Genomic DNA, 20,504 nt, shown 5'->3' on the forward strand with positions numbered 1-20,504 from the left:
TTTATGGAAAACGACATAGCCAGGAACAGTATAAATCTCCAAGTCAATACCGATAATGACACTGAGCAAAGTACCTCAAGTTTGCAGGAATGAACTGGCAACTCACATTGAGGAGGAAAAAGTAGGTGACATTTTATTATTTTTTATTTTGAAAAAAATAGTAGTAGGTGACAAGTGAAATAACCTTCCACATGTATCCACTGATTTATATAAGAAACAACTGTGGTTTAAGTTTGTATCACAAAGTACATGTTTAACTTCAATCCTAGGCCAAAGGAAGCAATTTGTTAGAGGTTCTAACAATGCCTACAGAGATTTTAATATAGCTACAATAAATTGGAAGACAAGTACACACATGGTCCTGCAAGAGCACTGTCTATAGTCCAATATATCTGATATGATTTTAGTAGGTGATATTATTAATGGAGGAGGTACCTCCAATGCTTGGATTCATGACAATGTGGATCAAGCTTGCAGAGCTCTTTAGCATGGTGGTACTGGTTAGTCTCTGCGAACAAGCTTGTTCTCAAATATTATCAATCTTATGTTTAAAATGATGCGTTCGGCCAGCTGTGCTGAGTGAACCCGAATACATTATAAAGTTAGTTGGGGAGACATAGGCCGAAGCTAAAATAATATCGTTAGAAATAGTTTATGGCCCACTGGCCACTGGAAAGGAACATAAAGATTGAACTATCAAGCTCCAATGGACATTCAGATGACACACACTCACTCACTTGGGAAAACTAGAGATTTCCCGAGAAGTGAGATTATTCTTTACAGAATGAGATTAGAACACAAAACAGAACACAAACAATTCTAGTCTCAGAGTGAGATTATTTGTTACCCCATGACCACCATGATACTTTACTAATGATGGTCATCATTTATCCTCAAAGATGTACTGAAGACAGGGCAGGCCATAGTAACCTGGTGCCCTGTAACTGGGTATAAGTGGTGGGTCTCGTTGTACACAAGAACAACTTCCCCATCCCCCATGGCCATGATGCCCTCCACACGACAGTGGCATATTATAACAACAAAACGCAACGGGTGGATTCGCCAGCGGCTCACATATCACCTTCACATTGACATCTACCTGCTGCGGCAGCTTCTTCGCCTCCTCTGCCGTCTTCTTCGCGTCCTCTGCCGTCCTCTTCGCGACCTCCGCCGTCTTCTTCGCGTCCTCCGCCGTCCTCTTCGCGTCCTCTGCCGTCTTCTTCGCCTCCGCTGCTTCCTTCTTCGCCTCCGCCGCCGCCTTCTTCCCCTCCTCCGCCGCCTTCATTGCGTCCTCTGCCGTCGTCTTCGGCGGCATTCTTGTGATATCTATTATCAACTTCCCGGCCTTGCAACGTAGCTTTTTGGAGAGCTTGTCGGGATCGAAGGGCCCAGAGACGATCACAGTATTGTTCTTGTCATCATACGTGATTCTCGTAATGTTCACTTCATCTAAGTGCAATAAATGATGTAGGCCAAACAATTATTGATGAGTATATACATACATATATATATATGTAGACATTAAAAAAAAAAAAAGGAGTGGGAATTGTATCACCTTGGATCTTGCATAGAATTTTCTGGATTTTCTTGTAACAACACTTGCAATCAAGGTCAACTTTTAGTATCAGAGTGAAGACCTGAGACAATGAGAAGATAACAAAGATATAATCTAAGGCGACGAAACAAACGAGACCCAAATTAGTGGTGCATGAGCTCCTTAAGTTTACAAAGTATGAGAAGAACTAACTATTCGCGAAAGCCATACAATCAATCATAAACACGCACGCAAACCATGTACTGCTCACCTTATCTGCCATGGCTCGGTGGTTTCCTGATCACCTTTGCTTCTTCTCGGAGATCTAGGAGATAAGATGTATGATCGACCTTAGGAAATTTAGTGGTTCGGCACGTCAAGTTTGCAATGAACTGGCGAATAACATATAGGGGAAAAGAAGTAGGCGATGACTAGGCGACGACTTAAAAAGGTATCAAGTAAGTGAATCGAAAGTCACTAAACGGAAAATGACTTCTTTGACGGCATCTAGTCTAATACGAAATATATTTGGAGGACCAGTTTGTTCAAAAACTCATGATAATTGTCTATTTTTTACATAGCTGTAATTAACTATGTATCACAAAGTATATGTTTTAACCTTTAATTCTAGGTTAAAGGAAGCAATTTGTTGGAGGTTCTCACATTATAGACTTATGAAAGTCTAGCCATTGCACCTAGATCGACGGCCATTGTGAAAAGGATGATGAATCAGAGAGCTGTTATAAAGTTACTCTTCACTCGTTTAATTTCCTAACTTATTAAAATGGTTCTTTCTTATGCTTCATTGAGCATAGTTTAATTCTACCCTAATCATAAACCTTAAAGATTGTTAGAGATCCTTGCCGTCCACCATCACCATCATGGAGCAGGCGTAAGTATGACAACGAATAAGTTCGCCTTAATGACGATGATGTGAAGTTGGAATATATATGACATTTAAATGTAGTGAATTTAAGAGATTCCTTATATTAAATGACTAAAATTATTTTCATCGGAGATGGAGAGAGAATAATTAAAGTAATTTTTTTTCGAGAGTAAAATGATAATTAGAGTTTGGTAGTAAATATAAAATAATTGGATAGAAAATAAGAGGAGAGAGAGAATTTAGTTTAAGTAGGTTATCCTATACCTATTTTATTTTAAACTGGTGTTTGAATATTAAACCAATTTAGTGCTCACTAAGCTAAACCTAAACCACTTCAAGTGAAGCTAAAGATTTTGAATTGTTGAAAAAATTTCTATCAATTGTATAAAGAAGCTGACATCTTTGGAAATAATATAAATCTCCTTGATTCTATGAACAATGTTCAACCGTTTTTATCTTAAATATAAAATGCTTAGATCATAAGTGTGCAGATTTGAGAACATACGAGGAAAGTGGAAAGAGAAAATATAATCTAAATTTATAACTTTCTCTAGTATATAGTATATAGTATATATTTATAGTTTATCCAATTAATATATAAATATAAATCAAAGAATAATCTTTCTCTTTCTATCTTTTATATATTTTCTTTTCCATTTTCATAGTTAAAGAAGCTTAAGCTTCTAAAGTACGAGAATAACTAATTATTGAAACTCATACAATCATAAACATGCAAACCATCTAAAGGAGGAGGAAAAGAGTGACAATTAAGAGAATTGCTCACCTTATCTGCCATGGATTGATGGTTTCCTCACCTTTGCTTCTAGGAGAGGAGCCAAGTTGTATGAATGAAAGAACCAGGAAGAGGGCATTGTATTTAAAAGTGTGATCTTGCACTAACTAAACCTAAGGGTCATAATGCCCAAGACACTGTTTACATAATACCTAGGATAATAATTTCCCATCTGATGCCATTAAAGTTAGATAGGACCATGAGCAAGTGGAATGTGGAATAGCCGAATAGGTGGTGTCCTGTTTGATGTTCTTTCTCACCATCTGCTATAATAATTTAATATAAAAAAGATACTCCTATATAGACTTAAAAAAGAAGACTCCTAAAAAAAAAGTCTTAGAGGAAAGCGTTTAGTACACATCAATAATTCATATGAACTGACCGAGACGGCGTTGTTGACTGGATCAATTATTCTTACAATAATTTAAAAAAACAATGAAAAATATGGAATGAGAATTTTTTTTAATATAAATAACTATTCGAATTAATTAAGACTTAACAATTTTAAAATTTTTATGTGAATCACTGACTCGATTAGCAACTTATATTTGAATGTCACTGTCCCAATAAGCAGTTTTATAACTCATCTAATTTTATATTTAAGTTTCAAAACGAATTAGACATGATTAAAACTAAAAATTTGTAAACTTTAAATAGTTAGAAACTCGCCCAGAGATCTTATTTCCAATAGTCTCACGGAAGGCACAAAAGGGTTAAGATCTTATTTTTAATACCTAATTCCACCAACCGTTGGGATCCCCCACCTCCGAATTAGGTTAAGCTAAACATGGATAGGTGACGACTAACGAGTGACATAACCTTCCACATAAATAGAGGTAATCCACTTTTTTAAAGAAACTACTATTATTGTACCAAACTATGTTCCTTAATCATCCAATTTCTGAGCTAGAAAAATTAACTAGATCTTCCATACTCCACAGCGAGCTCAAACTTTGTATCACAATGTACATGATTGATATTAATCCTAGGTCAAAACAAGAATTTTGTTAGAGTTTCAAATAATTATAGACTTACATGAAAGCATAGCTACCTCTGCAGCCTGTTGTTATAAAATTACTCTTACTCTCTTACTTCCCTGACTGATTAACTTGACTCTTTCTTATGCTTCCTTGAGCATAGTTTATATCCTAATTATAAATCTTACATATAGTAACTAACCCTTGTGGTCCACCAAAGCCTCATGGAGAAGGAAAAATAATGATAACCACTAAGCTCGCCTTAATGGAGATGATTTGAAGGTGAGACTATAAGGCCAAAAGGATGGTCCAGTTGAACCAAAAGCCAATGAGAATGATTTTTTATCTTAGGTCATTTTTTAATGTAGGGTTGGCGCAAACACTGCACAGTTTACAAACCGTGGATAAAACTTCTGGATATGTTAAAGATATAGAAACAAAGAATGGTGATGGGGCAATGTGTATCAAACACTAATTTAGTTCTCTTTTCTGCACCTCTACTCATTTTGGTTTAATTATATAACTTCACCTAAATTTTTTTTTTAAATTTCCAAGCACTATTTTTGAGATAATTTCCTCTAAAAATTAGCAATTTTTTTTAAAATATTTAGATAGGACAATAAACGAGTGGACCACTCGATGTCCATCGCTCTCACCGGAGGAATTAATTAATTGTTACTAATTTGGATAAGGACGCAAAAAGGTTCATAATTATAACGTAGAAGAGAGACTTAACAAAGAACTCCTAAAGACTTTAAAAGAAAACGAAGACTTCTTAGGGAAAATAAAATGGGAGAAAAAGAAATAGAACAACTAAGTGACAGGTGACATGGAAGATAGCTGAAAGATGAGCTTTTTTAAAGCCAAACTAGCCTTTCCAAACCTTTTTTTTTATGCATTTAGTATATTTCAAAACTTAAATATAGAATTAGGTATATTTTTTCACTTCAACAAAATTGCTGAATGAGACAGTAATTTTTTAATATAAGTCGTTGATTTAATCAATAATTTATATAAAAATTAGAGGATAAATTTTTATATGCAGGTTTTTGAATCAATTAAGACTTAACAATCTTTAAATTTCTAGATATATTACTGACTCGATCAACGACTTATATTTAAAAATTATTATTTTAGTCAGTTATTTTATAGCTCACATAATCTAGTAAGTTTCGAAATAAATTATCTTTTTTTTTTCATCTTCCCAATTTTTTAATTAAGCTTCTAAAGTATGAGAATAACTAATTATTGAAACCCATACAATGATAAACATGCAAACCATCTGGAGGAGGAGGTTAAGAGTGAAAATTAATTGCTAAGGTTTGATCATTTCCTCACCTTTGCTGCTTCTAGAGAGGAACTAAGCTATATGAATGAAAGAACTAGGAAGTAGGGTTTCCTCACCTTTGATTCTAGAGAGGAGTTAAGCTATATGAATGAAAGAATGAGGAAGTAGGGGTGTCAAAATAAATAAAAGGCTCTGGCTCAGTTTGGTTGAAGCTCAGACTTAGCTCAGCTCGAGTTTGGCTTGAGCTAAGCCCAGACTGAGCTTTATTTTTAGGCTCTATTTGAATTTTGAGTAAAGCCTAAGTTGGAGCATGTTTGCTCTCAACTCAATAGGCTTGGCTCAAATTTAAAAAATATATATTAAATAGTTCTTGGCTTGTTTTAAGACTTGATAGTGTGGATTTGATTTCAAATTTGGGCTTTGTCCAATTTGGCTTAAATTTGACTCGAAAATAAGCTTGATTGAAGTTCGAGCTTAGTTCGGCTCTGCTTGACTTGAGCTAAGCTAGAGTTGGCGCACTCAACTCAGCTAGTTTACGCCTCCTACTAAGAAGAGTCCATTGTATTTAAACGAGTGATCTTGTACTAATTACACCTAAGGGTTATAATACCTAAGATATTGTTTACATTAAACTTAGGAGAACTAATAAACAAATGGAATAGGTGGTGTTCCTTGGAAGGCAAAATATAAAAAAGAAAAAGAAAAATAACAAGTAGGTAGCAAGTGAAATGGAATAGTTGAAAGATGAGCTTCTTTTATATATATATATATATATTTTTTTTTATTCATGTAGTAAACTTTAAATTTTAAATATAAAATTAATTATATTTTGTCACTTCAGTTAAATCGCTGATTGAGACAACGATTTTTAAATATATGTCATCAACTAAATCAACTAATTTATATAGAAATTTGTAAGCAAATTATATGAAAATTTATCCGCTAAAACTTTAGCAATTTTTTTAAGAAATTTAATATTTTTATATAAAAGTCACCGATTTTCAACACATCTCCCTTGTTTCTTTCTTTTTCCTCATTTAATGAACCTACATTGCTAAAAGATCGTGTGGAATCCTGGGTTGAGTTCTTTATGTTCATCTACAGGTGATGTAAAAAAGGTTTTTAGTAGTTTTACGTTTAACAGATCACCTATCCTAGGTAACTCCTGTACAAATTTTGTTTTGTATATGCACGTTGATAGGGCCTTATTTACAATCGGAACATAGGAAAGAAGAAGAAGAAGAAGAAGAAGAAGAAAGGAATACCAAAGGCTTCGATTCGTTTCTTCTATGTTCTTCTATCGAGCAAACAAGAGTATCACAATCTCTATCGATTCCCGTGAGCAAAAAAAGACAAACTTTGATACGCACATCTAAATAATTGAACTTAGTGCTGAAAATAAAAAATAAAAAAATCAACCACCTCCTACGTAGGAGCATCTCCAACGTTAGCAGCTCCAAATATGAAGCCAAAAATAAAGCAGCCAGCGCACCGAGCTCCATATATATTAAAATTATAATATAATATATATTATTATATTAGTTATTTTAAATTATTTAATAGGTAATCTTAACGTTATTATTTTTTAATAAAAAATGATTAGAAAACTCTCATCGAGATTTTTAAAATAAGACTAATATTCTATAGTTTCAGAAGTAATTTTAAATTACTAATTTTATAATTAAACGCATCGAAATTATATTACACGAAATAAATATCGAAATAAGCATTACATATCATTAACTAAAAATATCAAAATTAAATTACATAAAATAAGCAGAAATTAACCAAACATGATAAAAATAATAGATGCTTAATATTCTGGTAAGTCATCTCTGTAGCCATCGGTTCCGGTTCCGTAGCCACCGGTTTTACGGAACAATGAATCCGATATTGTTGATTCTACTCAACCTCCACTCCTTGAATAGCTTGATAGGGTCTTATTTACAATCGGAACATAGGGAAGAAGAAGAAGAAGAAGAAGAAGAAGAAGAAGAAAGGAACATCAAAGGCTTCAATTCGTTTCTTCTATGTTCTATCGAGCAAACAAGAGTATCACAATCTCTATCGATTCCCCGAGCAAAAAGACAAACTTTGACACGCACATCTAAATAATTGAACTTAGTGCTAAAAATAAAAAATAAAAAAATCAACCACCTCCTACGTAGGAGCATCTCCAACGTTAGCGGCTCCAAATATGAAGCCAAAAATAAAGCAGCCAGCGCACTGGGCTCCATATATATTAAAATTATAATATAATATATATTATTATATTAGTTATTTTAAATTACTTAATAGGTCATCTTAACGTTATTATTTTTTAATAAAAAATGGTTAGAAAACTCTCATCGAGATCTTTAAAATAAGACTAATATTCTATAGTTTCAGAAGTAATTTTAAATTACTAATTTTATAATTAAACACATCGAAATTATATTACACGAAATAAACATCGAAATAAGCATTACATATCATTAACTAAAAATATCAAAATTAAATTACATAAAATAAGCAAAAATTAACCAAACATAATAAAAATAATAGATGTTTAATATTCTGGTAAGTCATCTCCGTAACCACCGGTTCTGGTTCCGTAGCCACCGGTTTTACGGAACGAGGAACCCGATATTGTTGATTCTACTCAACCTCCACTCGTTGAAGAGCTTGATGCCAATGATGATGAACGATATCAACGATTCCTTATTCGACATAGGAAGATCCAATATAGAGAGGCTCATTTTGAGCTTCGAAATGTACTGATTGAACACTTATGGCAAAGGCACGGAAACGAAGGAATATAAATTTTAATGTAATTTTTATTTGATGTATTTTATTTTTAATGTATTTCATGTTTGATGTATTTCATATCTAATGTATTTTAATTTTTAATATTTACGTTGGGAATAATTTTGAGTAATTATATTTTATGACATATAATTTATTAGACTCATTTTTATAAATAATAAAAAATTTAAAATTTAAAATATCTCAAAAATAATTTAATATTAGACTCATTTTAAAGGTCTCAATGTGACCTTTCCAATGGTATTATTTTTGTTAAAAACTGATTAGTAAAACTAATTATATACTCAGTTTAACTAACTAAATTATTTAATAAAGGATACAAATGAAATTAAAATTATTGAATGTAATAATTATTGGGCAATTTTGATATTTTTAAAATGTTGAAATGACAAATGGAGCGGAGCTCAACCGGGCTCCAAATTTAGAATTTGGAGCCCGATTGGAGTTGCTCTAGCCCAACACCTCCAAAATAAAAGACTTGGATCTAAGAAAGGTCGTAAATCTTACGAGTCGTCATCCTCTTGCACCTTTGGAGCACATTGGCTCAGTGATGGATCCATGGAGCGCGCGCGAAAGAGCATGGAGTCCAATAGCCATGGAAGCCCAAATCTCCCTGAATCCTGAGGAGAACGAGAATGAGAAGCCCGGATCGAAGAAGAAGAAGCCGATCGATTAAAATGGAAGCACCGAGAAAGGTATAAAGGTTTCTCTATACGAGAGATGGGAGGCTCATTCTTGGGCCTAAATTGGGTTAATCTTGGGCCGATCTTACCAAAACTAGCCCAATTATATTATATAATATTATTGGGCCGTAGTCGGCCCAGGCCCAAATAATTACAGCCCAGTGCAAAGTGGGTTTGGTTTTGGGCAAAATTATATATTACCCCATGAACTATGATATAATATCCAATTTCAAATTACACTATTATTTAAATATTATAGCTGATAATATATATATATATATATATATTTTTTGTCACTATATTCTAGAAATAAAAAAGTTATGGGGATGAAGGGGATGCCGTCCAAAACCACATCAATCAATCAATTATCCCGGAATTCATGATCCTGACCACTTTCTGCGTGGCAAAGCTCTCTTCTTTGCTTTAAAATAAAAGAAATAAAAAAGGGGGAAATTCTTCTTGAATGCATATTCCTAATTCCTGGGCCACAGGCTTTGAATGATTCAATCCAATACTATATTTTTGAACAAGGCACTAATATTTCAGTCATTTTATGATTACCACCCGTGACAGTGACAGTGACACTCGTTTATAATTAAAAAAAAATTAAGCGAGGAAATCAAATTCAATGCCAAAGTAAACTGCATTAAGATTCAGATCACAGTTACCAAGATTCTATTCCTCCACCTAGCCTTCAGCCTTGACTGGGCTACAAATCTACATCATCTTTGTTAGATTCTCTGTGACAACTTGGTCACGTAAGGACACAAAACCCCACCCCACCCCCTATCACCTTTAAGTCGCCTTCTCTCCGCCATTTTATTCGCGAAAGCTTTTATTCCACTTCGATATTCCGACGAGTGATGAGGAATAAAAAAGCAAATAAACCGACGCTTATCCCCACAGATGTCGGCCATTAATTTGTTGGCCACTACCTCGCGCGGGATATCGACGACTTATTCTCATTTTTATCCACACGTTCGATAGCCTCTTAGTCCTCATGATTGAGGTGGGGGGGTTTGGATTCCATGACGATGGATATACATGCAATCACTCCTCCACGGCTCTCATAAGTTTATCCACGGGTCTTATTCACTTGACGTAATTTATTCGTCAATGAGCAAAAGGCTAGTTAGTTATTACGTGCTCGACTAGATTTGATCATGATAGCTGGATTCGATCCAAATCAATCACGTTAAATTATAATCCATACTCTAGCTAGTTTGGTCTTGTACCGGGAGTAATTAATTAATTATAGTTTGAGTAATTAAAGTGCGTGGCAATAGTTCCAAGTTCCAACGCACAGGAGGAGAATCCAAACTCAAGAAAGCAATTCCAAAGTGGGCTCTTAGTTTGCACCACTTTGAGCAAAGAGACGAAAGGAGTAATCCCTTTCCCAGGATAACACACACTATTCACACTAGCTGACGTTATTCCAATCCATTATGCACACAAACTACACCACCCAAAAGAGAAGAAAGAAAAACTCAAAACACTTGGTGATATATAGTTGCATAAAGCCACATCCTCTCTGTCTATATAAACCCCATCTCCTTAGTAGCTTCCATTAGAGACTCAGAAGAAGAGAAGAAGAAGAAGAAGAAGAAGCCAAGAGAAAGAGAAGAGCCTTTGGCTCTCTTTTCCTTTTGGAAAAGAGGGTTCTCTTTCTTTCCAAAGAAACCAAGTAGCTAGAACAGTATCTAAAAGAAAAAAAATCATGGGTGAAGTAAGTTGAATTTCTAGTTATCCATTCCCATTTATTACCATCAAGAATTGGAGTGTTTAATCTTTTGTTATTGACATGTAAAGGAGCAAAAGGAAGAGGAGAAGAAGGAGCAAGAGGAGAAGAAGGAAGAGGAACCGCCAGAGATAGTGCTCAAAGTTGACATGCACTGCGAAGGATGTGCAAGAAAAGTTGCAAGGTCACTGAGAAGATTCGAAGGTTAATTAAAACACATTTGCTTCAATCTATCTCGTTCATTGTATATAGCTTTGAGTACTCATTATAAATTTCAATGCAATCAGGAGTTGAAGATGTTAAAACTGACAGTAAATCAAAGATAGTAGTGGTGAAGGGAAAAGCCGCAGACCCGGCGAAAATATGCGAAAGAGTTCAAAAAAAGACCGGCAAAAAGGTCGAGTTAATCTCTCCTCTTCCACCACCACCACCACCACCTGAGGAAGAGAAGAAGGAGGAGACCCAACAGGCTCAAGAGGAGGAAAAGAAGGAGGTACGTACTAATGACAGGAGAGTATTAATTTTCGAATATCTTGGGGTGTGTGTTCTTTTGAGAATAAAGATAAGGTTTTAATGGTAGATATTTTTCATCAATGGCATGCAGCCTGAGGTGATCACTGTCATCCTGAAGGTTAGGATGCACTGTGAAGCATGTGCTCAAGTTTTACAGAAGAGAATAAAGAAGATGGAAGGTATGTTTCCAAACTAACAACAAAGTTTCCTTTTCATTAAATTTTATACATCATTAAGTTGTTACTTGTGACACCCAATTCATATGCCACTAAAATGATGGATGACCGTTGCCTTTTCTTCATAGGGAAATTTTTAAATAACACCCTACTTAGATTTTTCTTCCGATAGCGAAAGTAAGATCTAGTAGTGTGTGATATAAAAATTATAGACCCCGAAAAAAAGAGAGGTTATATATAACATTATCTCCTTTTGTATGGATAGGAGTGGAGTCAGTAATAACAGACCTAGCAAACAGCCAGGTGATTGTTAAAGGAACCATCGATCCTGCAATACTAGTAGAGAACTTAAACCGGCGAATGCGAAAGCAAGCTTCCATAGTTCAAGATGAGGAGAAGAAAGAAGAAGAGAGCAAACCAGCAGAGGAGGAGAAGAAAGAAGAAGCCAATGAGGAAGAAAAGAAGGAAGAAGGAGAGGATATTGGAGAAGATGTGAAGAAGTATGAGTACTGGCCTGCTAGGTCTTATATTGAGTATTATCCAGCTTATCCACCTGAAATATTCAGTGATGAGAACCCAAATGCTTGTTCTGTAATGTGAACTAAGAAAAGAGTACTCCCACACTTGAGAATACGTACTTTTTAGTAGATGAGTATAAGGTACATACTATTGTATATATATAATTATGAGAATTTTGAATATTTACAACTAATCCACTGCTGTTGCAGTGTTACTTCTCTTTGATCTAAGAGAAGTTTATTTATTCATATGCAGTATTGCCTACTTATGCATATTTTTGTTCTGAGATGTTTACATATTAAGTAAATTAAGCACTAAAATTTTAGAGCAAAGTTTTTAGGGCTAGTGGGATGTGAGTGGGCATAATTGAAGTTGTTCGATAGGCAATATATTAACTTGCAAGGATCGATGCACTCGAATCGACCCACAGCTACTATACAAATCTCAATCCCTTAAATTTATGTCAAACAAGTTATGGGTGATCAGATAGTAAGAATCTCTACATAGTAGCCTTGGTGGACCGGGCTGGACCGGGTTCGCAGCTCAAAGAGAAGCTCCATGAGATATGACTGGAAATTTAATGAATACTTAATTTGTTGATCTTATTATGAATCTAGCTATTAGTTATATAGCTAACAAATCTTACTAATTACTCTGTTCTCTATTCCATAAGATAAAGATAGGTCCTAATATAAAATGTTTCGTATCTCGTAATGATTTCATATGTGTGCACCACCCATATGTTATTTTTAATGGTACGTTATAAATTTATTATGAATCCTAACAAGAAGGGTGGCATGCGTAGAGTGGCGAGTACGATGTGAAGATGAATATTTTTAATATAATTATTGAAAGCAACTAAAGCAATAATAGTATAATACCCCTTATCTTTGTAGTATTTTTCTTTATTTTTTATTCTTCATAACTATTTTTTTTTAAATTCATACCCAACATGATGTACAAGTTTGAAGAAACTAGAAGGATGCTTCCTCTATTATGGCATTTGTCCATAAATAATAAAGAAGGTTTGGCATCCCCTCAATTATAGTTGGAACTATTTCTAGGTACAATATTTATATCATTTTATTCTTAATCTAATGCACTGCCATGCTCTTCTTCCCTATGTATATTATTTAACTCATAATATGTTACTAATTTATATTAAAATTCTTCTTTTTTGTCAAAACTTAAGTATAATATTATATATGTTTGGAAACAGTTGACTCAGTCAACCACTTTAAAATATAAGTTAAAGATAAATTTCTATATAAATCACTGATTGTGTTCGATTTTCAAGCCCACATAATCGTGTCAAAAAAATTAGGGACAAACTTTAAATAATATTTGACCAAATTAGACATTTTTAACTTATTTACTCGAATAGTCTACCTTAAATATATTATATAAATTTAGGGTTTATTTTGGACTTATTAACTTGTATTTATTTTATCTGAATCTTAATTTGATGTATCTTGACTAACATATTGCAATTGGATATAATAGATAGTGATATTATGCTATAATTAGATAAACAAGAGGTAGATATTAAATTGTAATTAAATAAAATTTAAAAGTTTTATCATTTTATTATGTTCGAATAACTAATGTAATCTAAGCTTGATCAGATCACCTCAGGAGAGACATTAAGTTTGTTGAATTGAACTCCCTTATCTAAATTTAGTCATTTACTATTTTTTGGAAGACTTCTTGGTTTTGGGTGTAAAAGTTCAAATGCTTATGTTCGAACGGCCTCGTGATGCTACATATTGTGTTTGCATGCCCGACAAGCCATCCGAATGCTTGACGCAGATTCCTAACTCGACTTAGTCATTTTAAGAGTTTAGATTAAGGTTAGCCTTTGTAAATGTGGAGAGTAGCCCAATCTAGTGATTCAATAAAAAATTATTTGGATCTATCTCTTCCTCCCCTCTCTATTTTTTCTCACGTTCTCCCTATCTCCCTTGAGTCTTTCAATCTAGTTGTCGCCCACCACTAAGATCGACGCCCTCTTTTCTCTGTTGTCTATCATTCTTTCTAGTCTCGTAGGGTTGGCTTACTTCTCCCTCCTCTTTCTCTCTAAATCACACATCTACTCACGTTATTACCACCACCTCCAACTACATCATCACTACCGTCGACCACCATAACTGCATCACCAACTTCGCTATTATAATAATTATAGCATAGAAGATTTAAAAAAGAAGACTTCTAGGGTTTATTTAGTTTGAGACTAAGCTCTAAACTTGATTAGCTAATATTATTTCTTAGTCTTGATTTTTTGAAGATGTAAAAAAAATAAAAAAGATATTTGATTACTAAATTAGATTAGGAATCTCTAAACTAGTTCAAGATTCTCTCTGAACTCAAACCAAGCGCCCCATAGAGACTTTGAAAAACAAAGACTTTTAAAGGCAAAATAAGAAAGGAGAAAAGGAAATAAAACAACTAGGTTACAAGTGACATGGAAGATAGTTGAAAGATGGCTTCTTGGCCAAACTAGCCTTCCCAAACTTTTCATTTTTTATTCGTTTAGTATATTTTAAAATTTATACTGAATTATGTGTGTTGTTTCACGTCATTAATCGGATCAACTTAGACTTAGCAATTTTCTTAACAGTAGTACGTGACATAAAAATTATAAACAAAAAAGAGGGTATAACTTTATCTCCATTTGCATGCATAGGAGTGGAATAAGTAATAACGGACCTAGCAAACAGCCAGGTGATTGTCAAAGGAACCATCGATCCTGCAATACTAGTAGAGAACGTAAACGGGTGAATGAGAAAGCAAGCTTCCATAGTTCAAGATGAGGAGAAGAAAGAAGAAGCCAATGACGAGGAAAAGAAGGAAGAAGGAGAGAATATTGGAGAAGATGTGAAGAAGTATGAGTACTGACCTGCTAGGTATTATGTTGAGCATTATTATCCATCTTATCCACCTTAAATGTTCAGTGATGAGAACCCAAATGCTTGTTCTATAATGTGAACTAAGAAGAGTACTACTACACTTGAGAATACTTTTGAGTAGATGGGTATAAGGTGCATAATATTGTATGTATAATTATGAGAATTTTGAATATTTACAAGTAATCCACTGGTGTCGCAGTGTTACTTCTCTTTGATCTAAGAGAATTTTATATACTTATGTACATTATTGCATGCTTATGCATATTTTTGTTCCCGAGTGGGTGGAGAAGCTCCATGATATATGATTGGAAATCTAATAAATACTTTATTGATATTGTTATGAATCTAGTTATTAGTTATATAGCTAATAAATCTTACTAATTACTCCTGTTCTCTATTCCATGAGATAAAGATAGGATAAGAGTTGGCATTAATATAAAATGTTTCATATCTTGTAATGCTTTCATATGTGTGCACATTGGCATTTATTAAAAGAGTTGGAAGATGATTCATAGCTTATCTTTAAATGCTGTATGCATGTTTGAATGCATGATGGATGTGGACCCTTCTCTCTTTGCATTCTTTTTTTCTTTGATGAAGATTGACTGGAGTTGCTTGTACTACTACTTACCAATGCTTAAACTTTGACCCTACTCGCTTTAAATCAAACAAAATTTTTTTGGCTCATTTCCTTCATGGGTCCATGTTATATCATTGAATATTTTCATTCAGAAATTCTCTAAACTCAACTATCTTATACATTGCGATTTCTAACAAATAAACGAAAAGGAATATAATGGCCGGCTTTATTGTCTAAGCTTCGACTTAAGTGTCTCTCCTACGACTGACATATGAGGACTTGTTTGATTTGAAACTAAACCTAGAGTTTCTAAAGTCAAAGACAATCTATGAGCTCTTTAATGGTGCATTATAAATTTAATTATTATGAATCCTAACAAGAAGGGTGGCATACGTAGATGAATATTTTTAATATAATTATCGAAAGCAACTAGACCAACACTGCACCTTATCTATGTAGTAATTTTCTTGATTTCTTATTCTTAATAACATTTTTTATTTAAAAACAAAACATTCATACTCAACATAGTTGCGGAAACTAGAAGGAAATTTCCTCTACTCTTGGCATTTGTCCATATATAATAAAGAAGGGTTGGCATCTCTTTCCACCAACCATATTTATATATCATCTTAATGTTATCTAAAGCATTGTCATATTCTTCTTCTCTATATATGTAATTAACTTAGAATATGTTACTAATTTATATTAATATTCCTTTTCTTTCTCTTTCGCAATAACGGCCACTATTTGAAACCTTGATCATTAAACTAAGACGAAGAAGTCTTATCGATGAAAAATTATGTAAAAATTTTGTCGCAATTGAAATAAAAAGATCCACCAACTACAATCACCTAAGTAGACATGCATAGATTGCTATCCGGGGGCCACAGTTATCGACTTTAGTTTAATACTCCTCTAAAATTTATAGCCATAATTTAAACTGCTATAATAGCTAATTTTTATATTCTTTCTACTCTTTTAGATATGATCGTGAATTTAATTATAAGAGATATTATTTAATACTAGACATTTAAATTTGATTCTTTACCTTTATAAGAGATAGATTTTAATTTATATTTAATTCTTTATCTCCATATATTATTAAAATTTAGTTTAAATTAATTTTAAACTAATATAAATATATATAAATAATTAAAAAATTATCGAAAAGATAGAATTTCATTAAATTCTCATCAAGTTAATTATAGAAACATATATATATATATATATATATATTACTCACATTTAAATATATATATATATATATATGTTATTGATTTGATAAATTATTAAAATAATATAATTGTAAAAAAAATTAATGAAAATAAATTCATCGTCGTCAGTATTTTTAGAGAGAAATAATCTTATAAATTCTCAAATATAGCGTTTAATGAAATGCGATAGATTGCTAATTATATCTCAAGTCTTCTGTTTTTTTTGGGTGTGAAAACTCCTTATTCGAACGGACCATCCTTATCGTACTACTTATCGCCTAATTTACCCGCAGTGTACTACACCTTCCTGCCTCTTCCTCCTCCCCTCCAAAAATTGACTCCTTTTTGCAGTACAATTCCAACCAATTCCCACTCCCCTGATTCTATAAATCCCGTAGAAAGTCATGAAACCCTCGTGCCCATCGCCATGCCTCGATTCCTCTTGTTATTCCTCCTCTCCCTCCTCCTCGCCGCCTCTGTCGCCGGCCACGGCGGCAGCGGGGACGACGACGGAGATGCCGACTCCGGCGCGGGGGATGACCACCCTGACCTGAGAGCCAAGTCGCTCATCCTCGTCAAGGTGTGGTGTCTAATTATTGTATTTATTGGGACCTTCGTCGGCGGCGTCTCCCCGTACTTCCTGAAATGGAACGAGGGGTTCTTGGTTCTGGGGACACAGTTCGCCGGAGGAGTGTTCTTGGGGACGGCGCTTATGCACTTCCTTAGCGATTCGAATGAGACGTTTGGGGATATTACCGATAAGGACTACCCCTTCGCGTTCATGCTCGCCAGTGCAGGGTTCGTGATTACCATGCTCGCGGATTGCCTGATCTCATTCGTCGTAGCCAGGGGGAGGAGCGTACGAGATGTCGAACGAGGAGGAGGAGCTAATGGAAGTGGAGGTGAGTTTTTTTTTTCTTTGGTACGAATAAGAAGAAAATGACTTAAAAATCCAATTTTGAGGAAGAAAAAAAGGTTCTTGGCGATTCTTTTTTTTTTTTTTCCTTTTTGTTTTGTCTCATAACAAAAGTTTTGGTTGAGTTACTTGAAATATAATTTACGGGGAGAAAGAAATGCTTTAAAAATGTAAACTTGACTTAATTTATTATTGTTTCATTGACAAAATTTTGGTCTAGTAATTTGGAGCTGTGGTGAAAGCTTTGTGCCGATTTAATCTTAAAGAATAGTAGTTGAAGAAATTCTTTTCTCGTTTAAGCATTTCTAGTTGGAGTCAAATTTACCTTCTGAGATAAGAAGAGTTGCTGGAAGTATCTAATCGGAATAGAGAAGATAATTCTCTTTTCTATTAGCTATTTGATACAGCTTGTGCATTTTTCCTGTTATTGTATTGTGATATTTAGTATTTTACTCTTGTTTCAGGATCTATTCAACAGATTAAGTTAAGCAGCAACGACGGTGGCTTGCAGCACTCACCATCAGCGGTGAGTTTGAATATTTATGGTTACTGTATGTGATGAATATATCTGGCAATTTTGGTTTTGAATAAATTCTTTCCAGCCACTGCTGAAACTCAATTATTCGAACCACATTATCTTTTTCTATAGTTATTCCTGTTTAGTACTAAGCTTTATGTTGCAGCCAATGGCCTAATACCTTAATCTTAGTAGAATTTGCCTGCTTTCTGTAACAGGGGAAATGAATAGAATAGATCATCTTTTGGTATTTCTGATTGTTGACAATCTATTTTATAGTTGGCACTAAGATTTTTACCTCGCTTTTCGTATATGAGTATATATATATATAGTAGAATACTCACATGAAAGTAAGAAGCGCTTTCTCACTTCTTTTGCACCGATCTGATATACTAAACTATTTGTTCTATGGTTCAATAGGCTGTGGGCAGCACAACTGATCATTCTGTTCCATCTATGCTCCGCGATGCCAGTACGGTTGGAGATAGCATATTGTTGATTTTTGCCTTGTGCTTCCATTCTGTTTTTGAAGGCATTGCAATTGGAGTTGCAGGTAAGATATAAATTATCTCTGCCGTCGTAGTTCCATCTTTTATAAGAAATATGAGAAGACACTATAAGGCATAAGTGTCTCTAGGATTGTATCTCACAGAAATGAAGCAAACTAGATTAGATTAGATTATGCAGAAAAGTCTCATGATTCAATTGTGCAGATCTCTCTATAAACTATGCATTAGTTTTCTTTGCATGGGCATCATATCTTGTAGCTTAATTCATGATATATGGAAAGGACACTTAAAATGTTGGCCAAGCCAAAATACATCCATAAGATATCCTTGCTATCTTATCTTGAATTCTCTTAATTAACTGACATGTCTTTTCGTCTGCCACTCAAATTCAGGGAGCTCATTCTTTCTCGACTGTGTCAGCAGTCCTTTTTCTCACTGAATAATATTTGCATCCGCTTCCTTCTCTGAGTCAGTCAAATGCTTTGAATGTTCTTATATGAGGGTCATTCTCATTCCTCTAAAATCAAAATTGTGGGACCGGTTTAAGATTAATAGTCAAATGCTTTGAAATTTCTCATACAAGATCGAATCAACTGATTGAGGATTTTTTGATGTGAAGTTGAGGAACAATACAAAATTCAAGGATCTTTAGTCTTAAGATGCCAAGTTGATCAAATATTTTCCAGGTTAACTGAGTAGCTTTTGCCCAGCTTGAAGTATTAAGTGTCAAGATTCTTACAGATAACAGATAAAAAAACTATATTCTTCTATAATAAAGCTGTATATCTGTTCAATAGTCATATTTTATTGACTGGTTCTGCAAATGCTGTATCCTATTAAATCATAACTCAGTCTAAAAGTAACATTTTCTCTTGCAGAAACCAAAGGTGATGCATGGAAGGCTCTGTGGACTATCAGTCTCCACAAGATATTTGCTGCCATAGCCATGGGTATTGCACTTCTAAGAATGATTCCAGATCGACCGCTTCTTTCATGCGCGGCCTATGCCTTTGCTTTCGCAATCTCCACCCCCATCGGTGTCGCCATAGGAATCGTAATAGATGCTACAACTGAAGGCCGTGTGGCCGATTGGATCTACGCCATCTCCATGGGCCTGGCATGCGGAGTCTTCATCTATGTCTCCATTAACCATCTCCTCGCAAAAGGCTACAAGCCACAGAAGCCCACAGCAGTGGACACACAGGTGAACAGATGGCTGGCCGTGGTCTTGGGGATAGGAGTGATAGCAGTTGTGATGATATGGGATACTTGATAAGTTAATAACACGAGCAGGAAGTAGGATTAGTGTCTCTTTCTTTTTTCTCTTCTTTTCACCTGTAAGCATACGTGGAAAATTTAAGTTGGTATGCAGATACAAATGGGTTTTCTGGCCTCAGTTATAATCTACACTATCGAAAAAAAGTTAGCAATAATATAAACTATAATCTTTAATGTTATCATCTTTTATATGGCGCATCATTTAGAGCTTTCAGATTGGTCATGGCTGACTCGTGCAGAGACTGTTCATCTTTCTTTTTCTTTTTTCTTTCATTAATTTGTTCTAGGGTTGTAAATGAGTCTAATGAGTTTAAGTCTGCTCAGCTTAAAATTAATAAAATGTATGCTCGAGCTCAGCAATACAAACTCAGTTTGGCTGGTGTAAATCGATTATGCTAATCCACCAAAGCCATTTTAATGGCATTTAGAGGAAAGAATACCTATAAGGAAGGAAGGACATATTTATCTTACCAATTTTTTGATGTGAGGTGAAAGAACTAAAGATGCATCATAGAAAGACCATCCCAGCGAGCTGACTCTAGTCTCTAATAAGATGGGCTAATCTAACCATTTGTCGTGATGAAATGATTAAGATGGCTCTCCTCCGATCTTTTTTAGGACCATTTCTAAGAATTATTTTTTTCTGAAATTTCCAGTATTTCAAGAGTTTCT

General features: G+C 34.3%; 3 protein-coding genes across 5 annotated transcripts; 2 read left to right on the top strand and 1 right to left on the bottom strand.

Annotated features, from left to right (window-relative positions):
* Nucleotides 1-651: 651 nt before the first annotated feature.
* Nucleotides 652-3,486, bottom strand: LOC140786051 (uncharacterized). Of its 3 annotated transcripts, XM_073134218.1 has the most exons (4): nucleotides 3,205-3,486; nucleotides 1,806-1,859; nucleotides 1,556-1,637; nucleotides 652-1,449 (listed from the first exon to the last, which is right to left on the bottom strand). In XM_073134218.1, exons 2-4 carry the CDS (start codon nucleotides 1,815-1,817, stop codon nucleotides 884-886), a joined length of 660 nt encoding a protein of 219 aa, XP_072990319.1. In that variant the 5' UTR covers nucleotides 1,818-1,859; nucleotides 3,205-3,486; the 3' UTR covers nucleotides 652-883. The 3 variants fall into 3 exon arrangements, with proteins under 3 accessions (XP_072990319.1, XP_072990317.1, XP_072990318.1); XM_073134216.1 differs by lacking the exon at nucleotides 1,806-1,859 and having other exon boundaries at nucleotides 3,205-3,483; XM_073134217.1 differs by lacking the exon at nucleotides 3,205-3,486 and having other exon boundaries at nucleotides 1,806-1,977.
* Nucleotides 3,487-10,321: 6,835 nt separating this feature from the next.
* On the top strand, nucleotides 10,322-12,160 carry LOC140787281 (heavy metal-associated isoprenylated plant protein 7-like). The gene is made up of 5 exons (XM_073136126.1): nucleotides 10,322-10,692; nucleotides 10,776-10,908; nucleotides 10,992-11,197; nucleotides 11,309-11,396; nucleotides 11,659-12,160. The coding sequence occupies exons 1-5, from the start codon at nucleotides 10,684-10,686 to the stop codon at nucleotides 11,991-11,993; spliced, it is 771 nt and encodes a 256-aa protein (XP_072992227.1). The 5' UTR covers nucleotides 10,322-10,683; the 3' UTR covers nucleotides 11,994-12,160.
* A 4,635-nt stretch (nucleotides 12,161-16,795) lies between these two features.
* Nucleotides 16,796-19,950, top strand: LOC140786725 (zinc transporter 2). Its single transcript, XM_073135351.1, has 4 exons — nucleotides 16,796-17,514; nucleotides 17,993-18,054; nucleotides 18,466-18,598; nucleotides 19,433-19,950. Exons 1-4 carry the CDS (start codon nucleotides 17,040-17,042, stop codon nucleotides 19,825-19,827), a joined length of 1,065 nt encoding a protein of 354 aa, XP_072991452.1. The 5' UTR covers nucleotides 16,796-17,039; the 3' UTR covers nucleotides 19,828-19,950.
* The last annotated feature ends 554 nt before the right edge of the window (nucleotides 19,951-20,504 follow it).

Source organism: Typha latifolia, chromosome 4 (genome assembly GCF_019914945.1).
Source record: "Typha latifolia isolate L0001 chromosome 4, TyphaL0001v2, whole genome shotgun sequence".
NCBI lineage: Eukaryota > Viridiplantae > Streptophyta > Magnoliopsida > Poales > Typhaceae > Typha > Typha latifolia.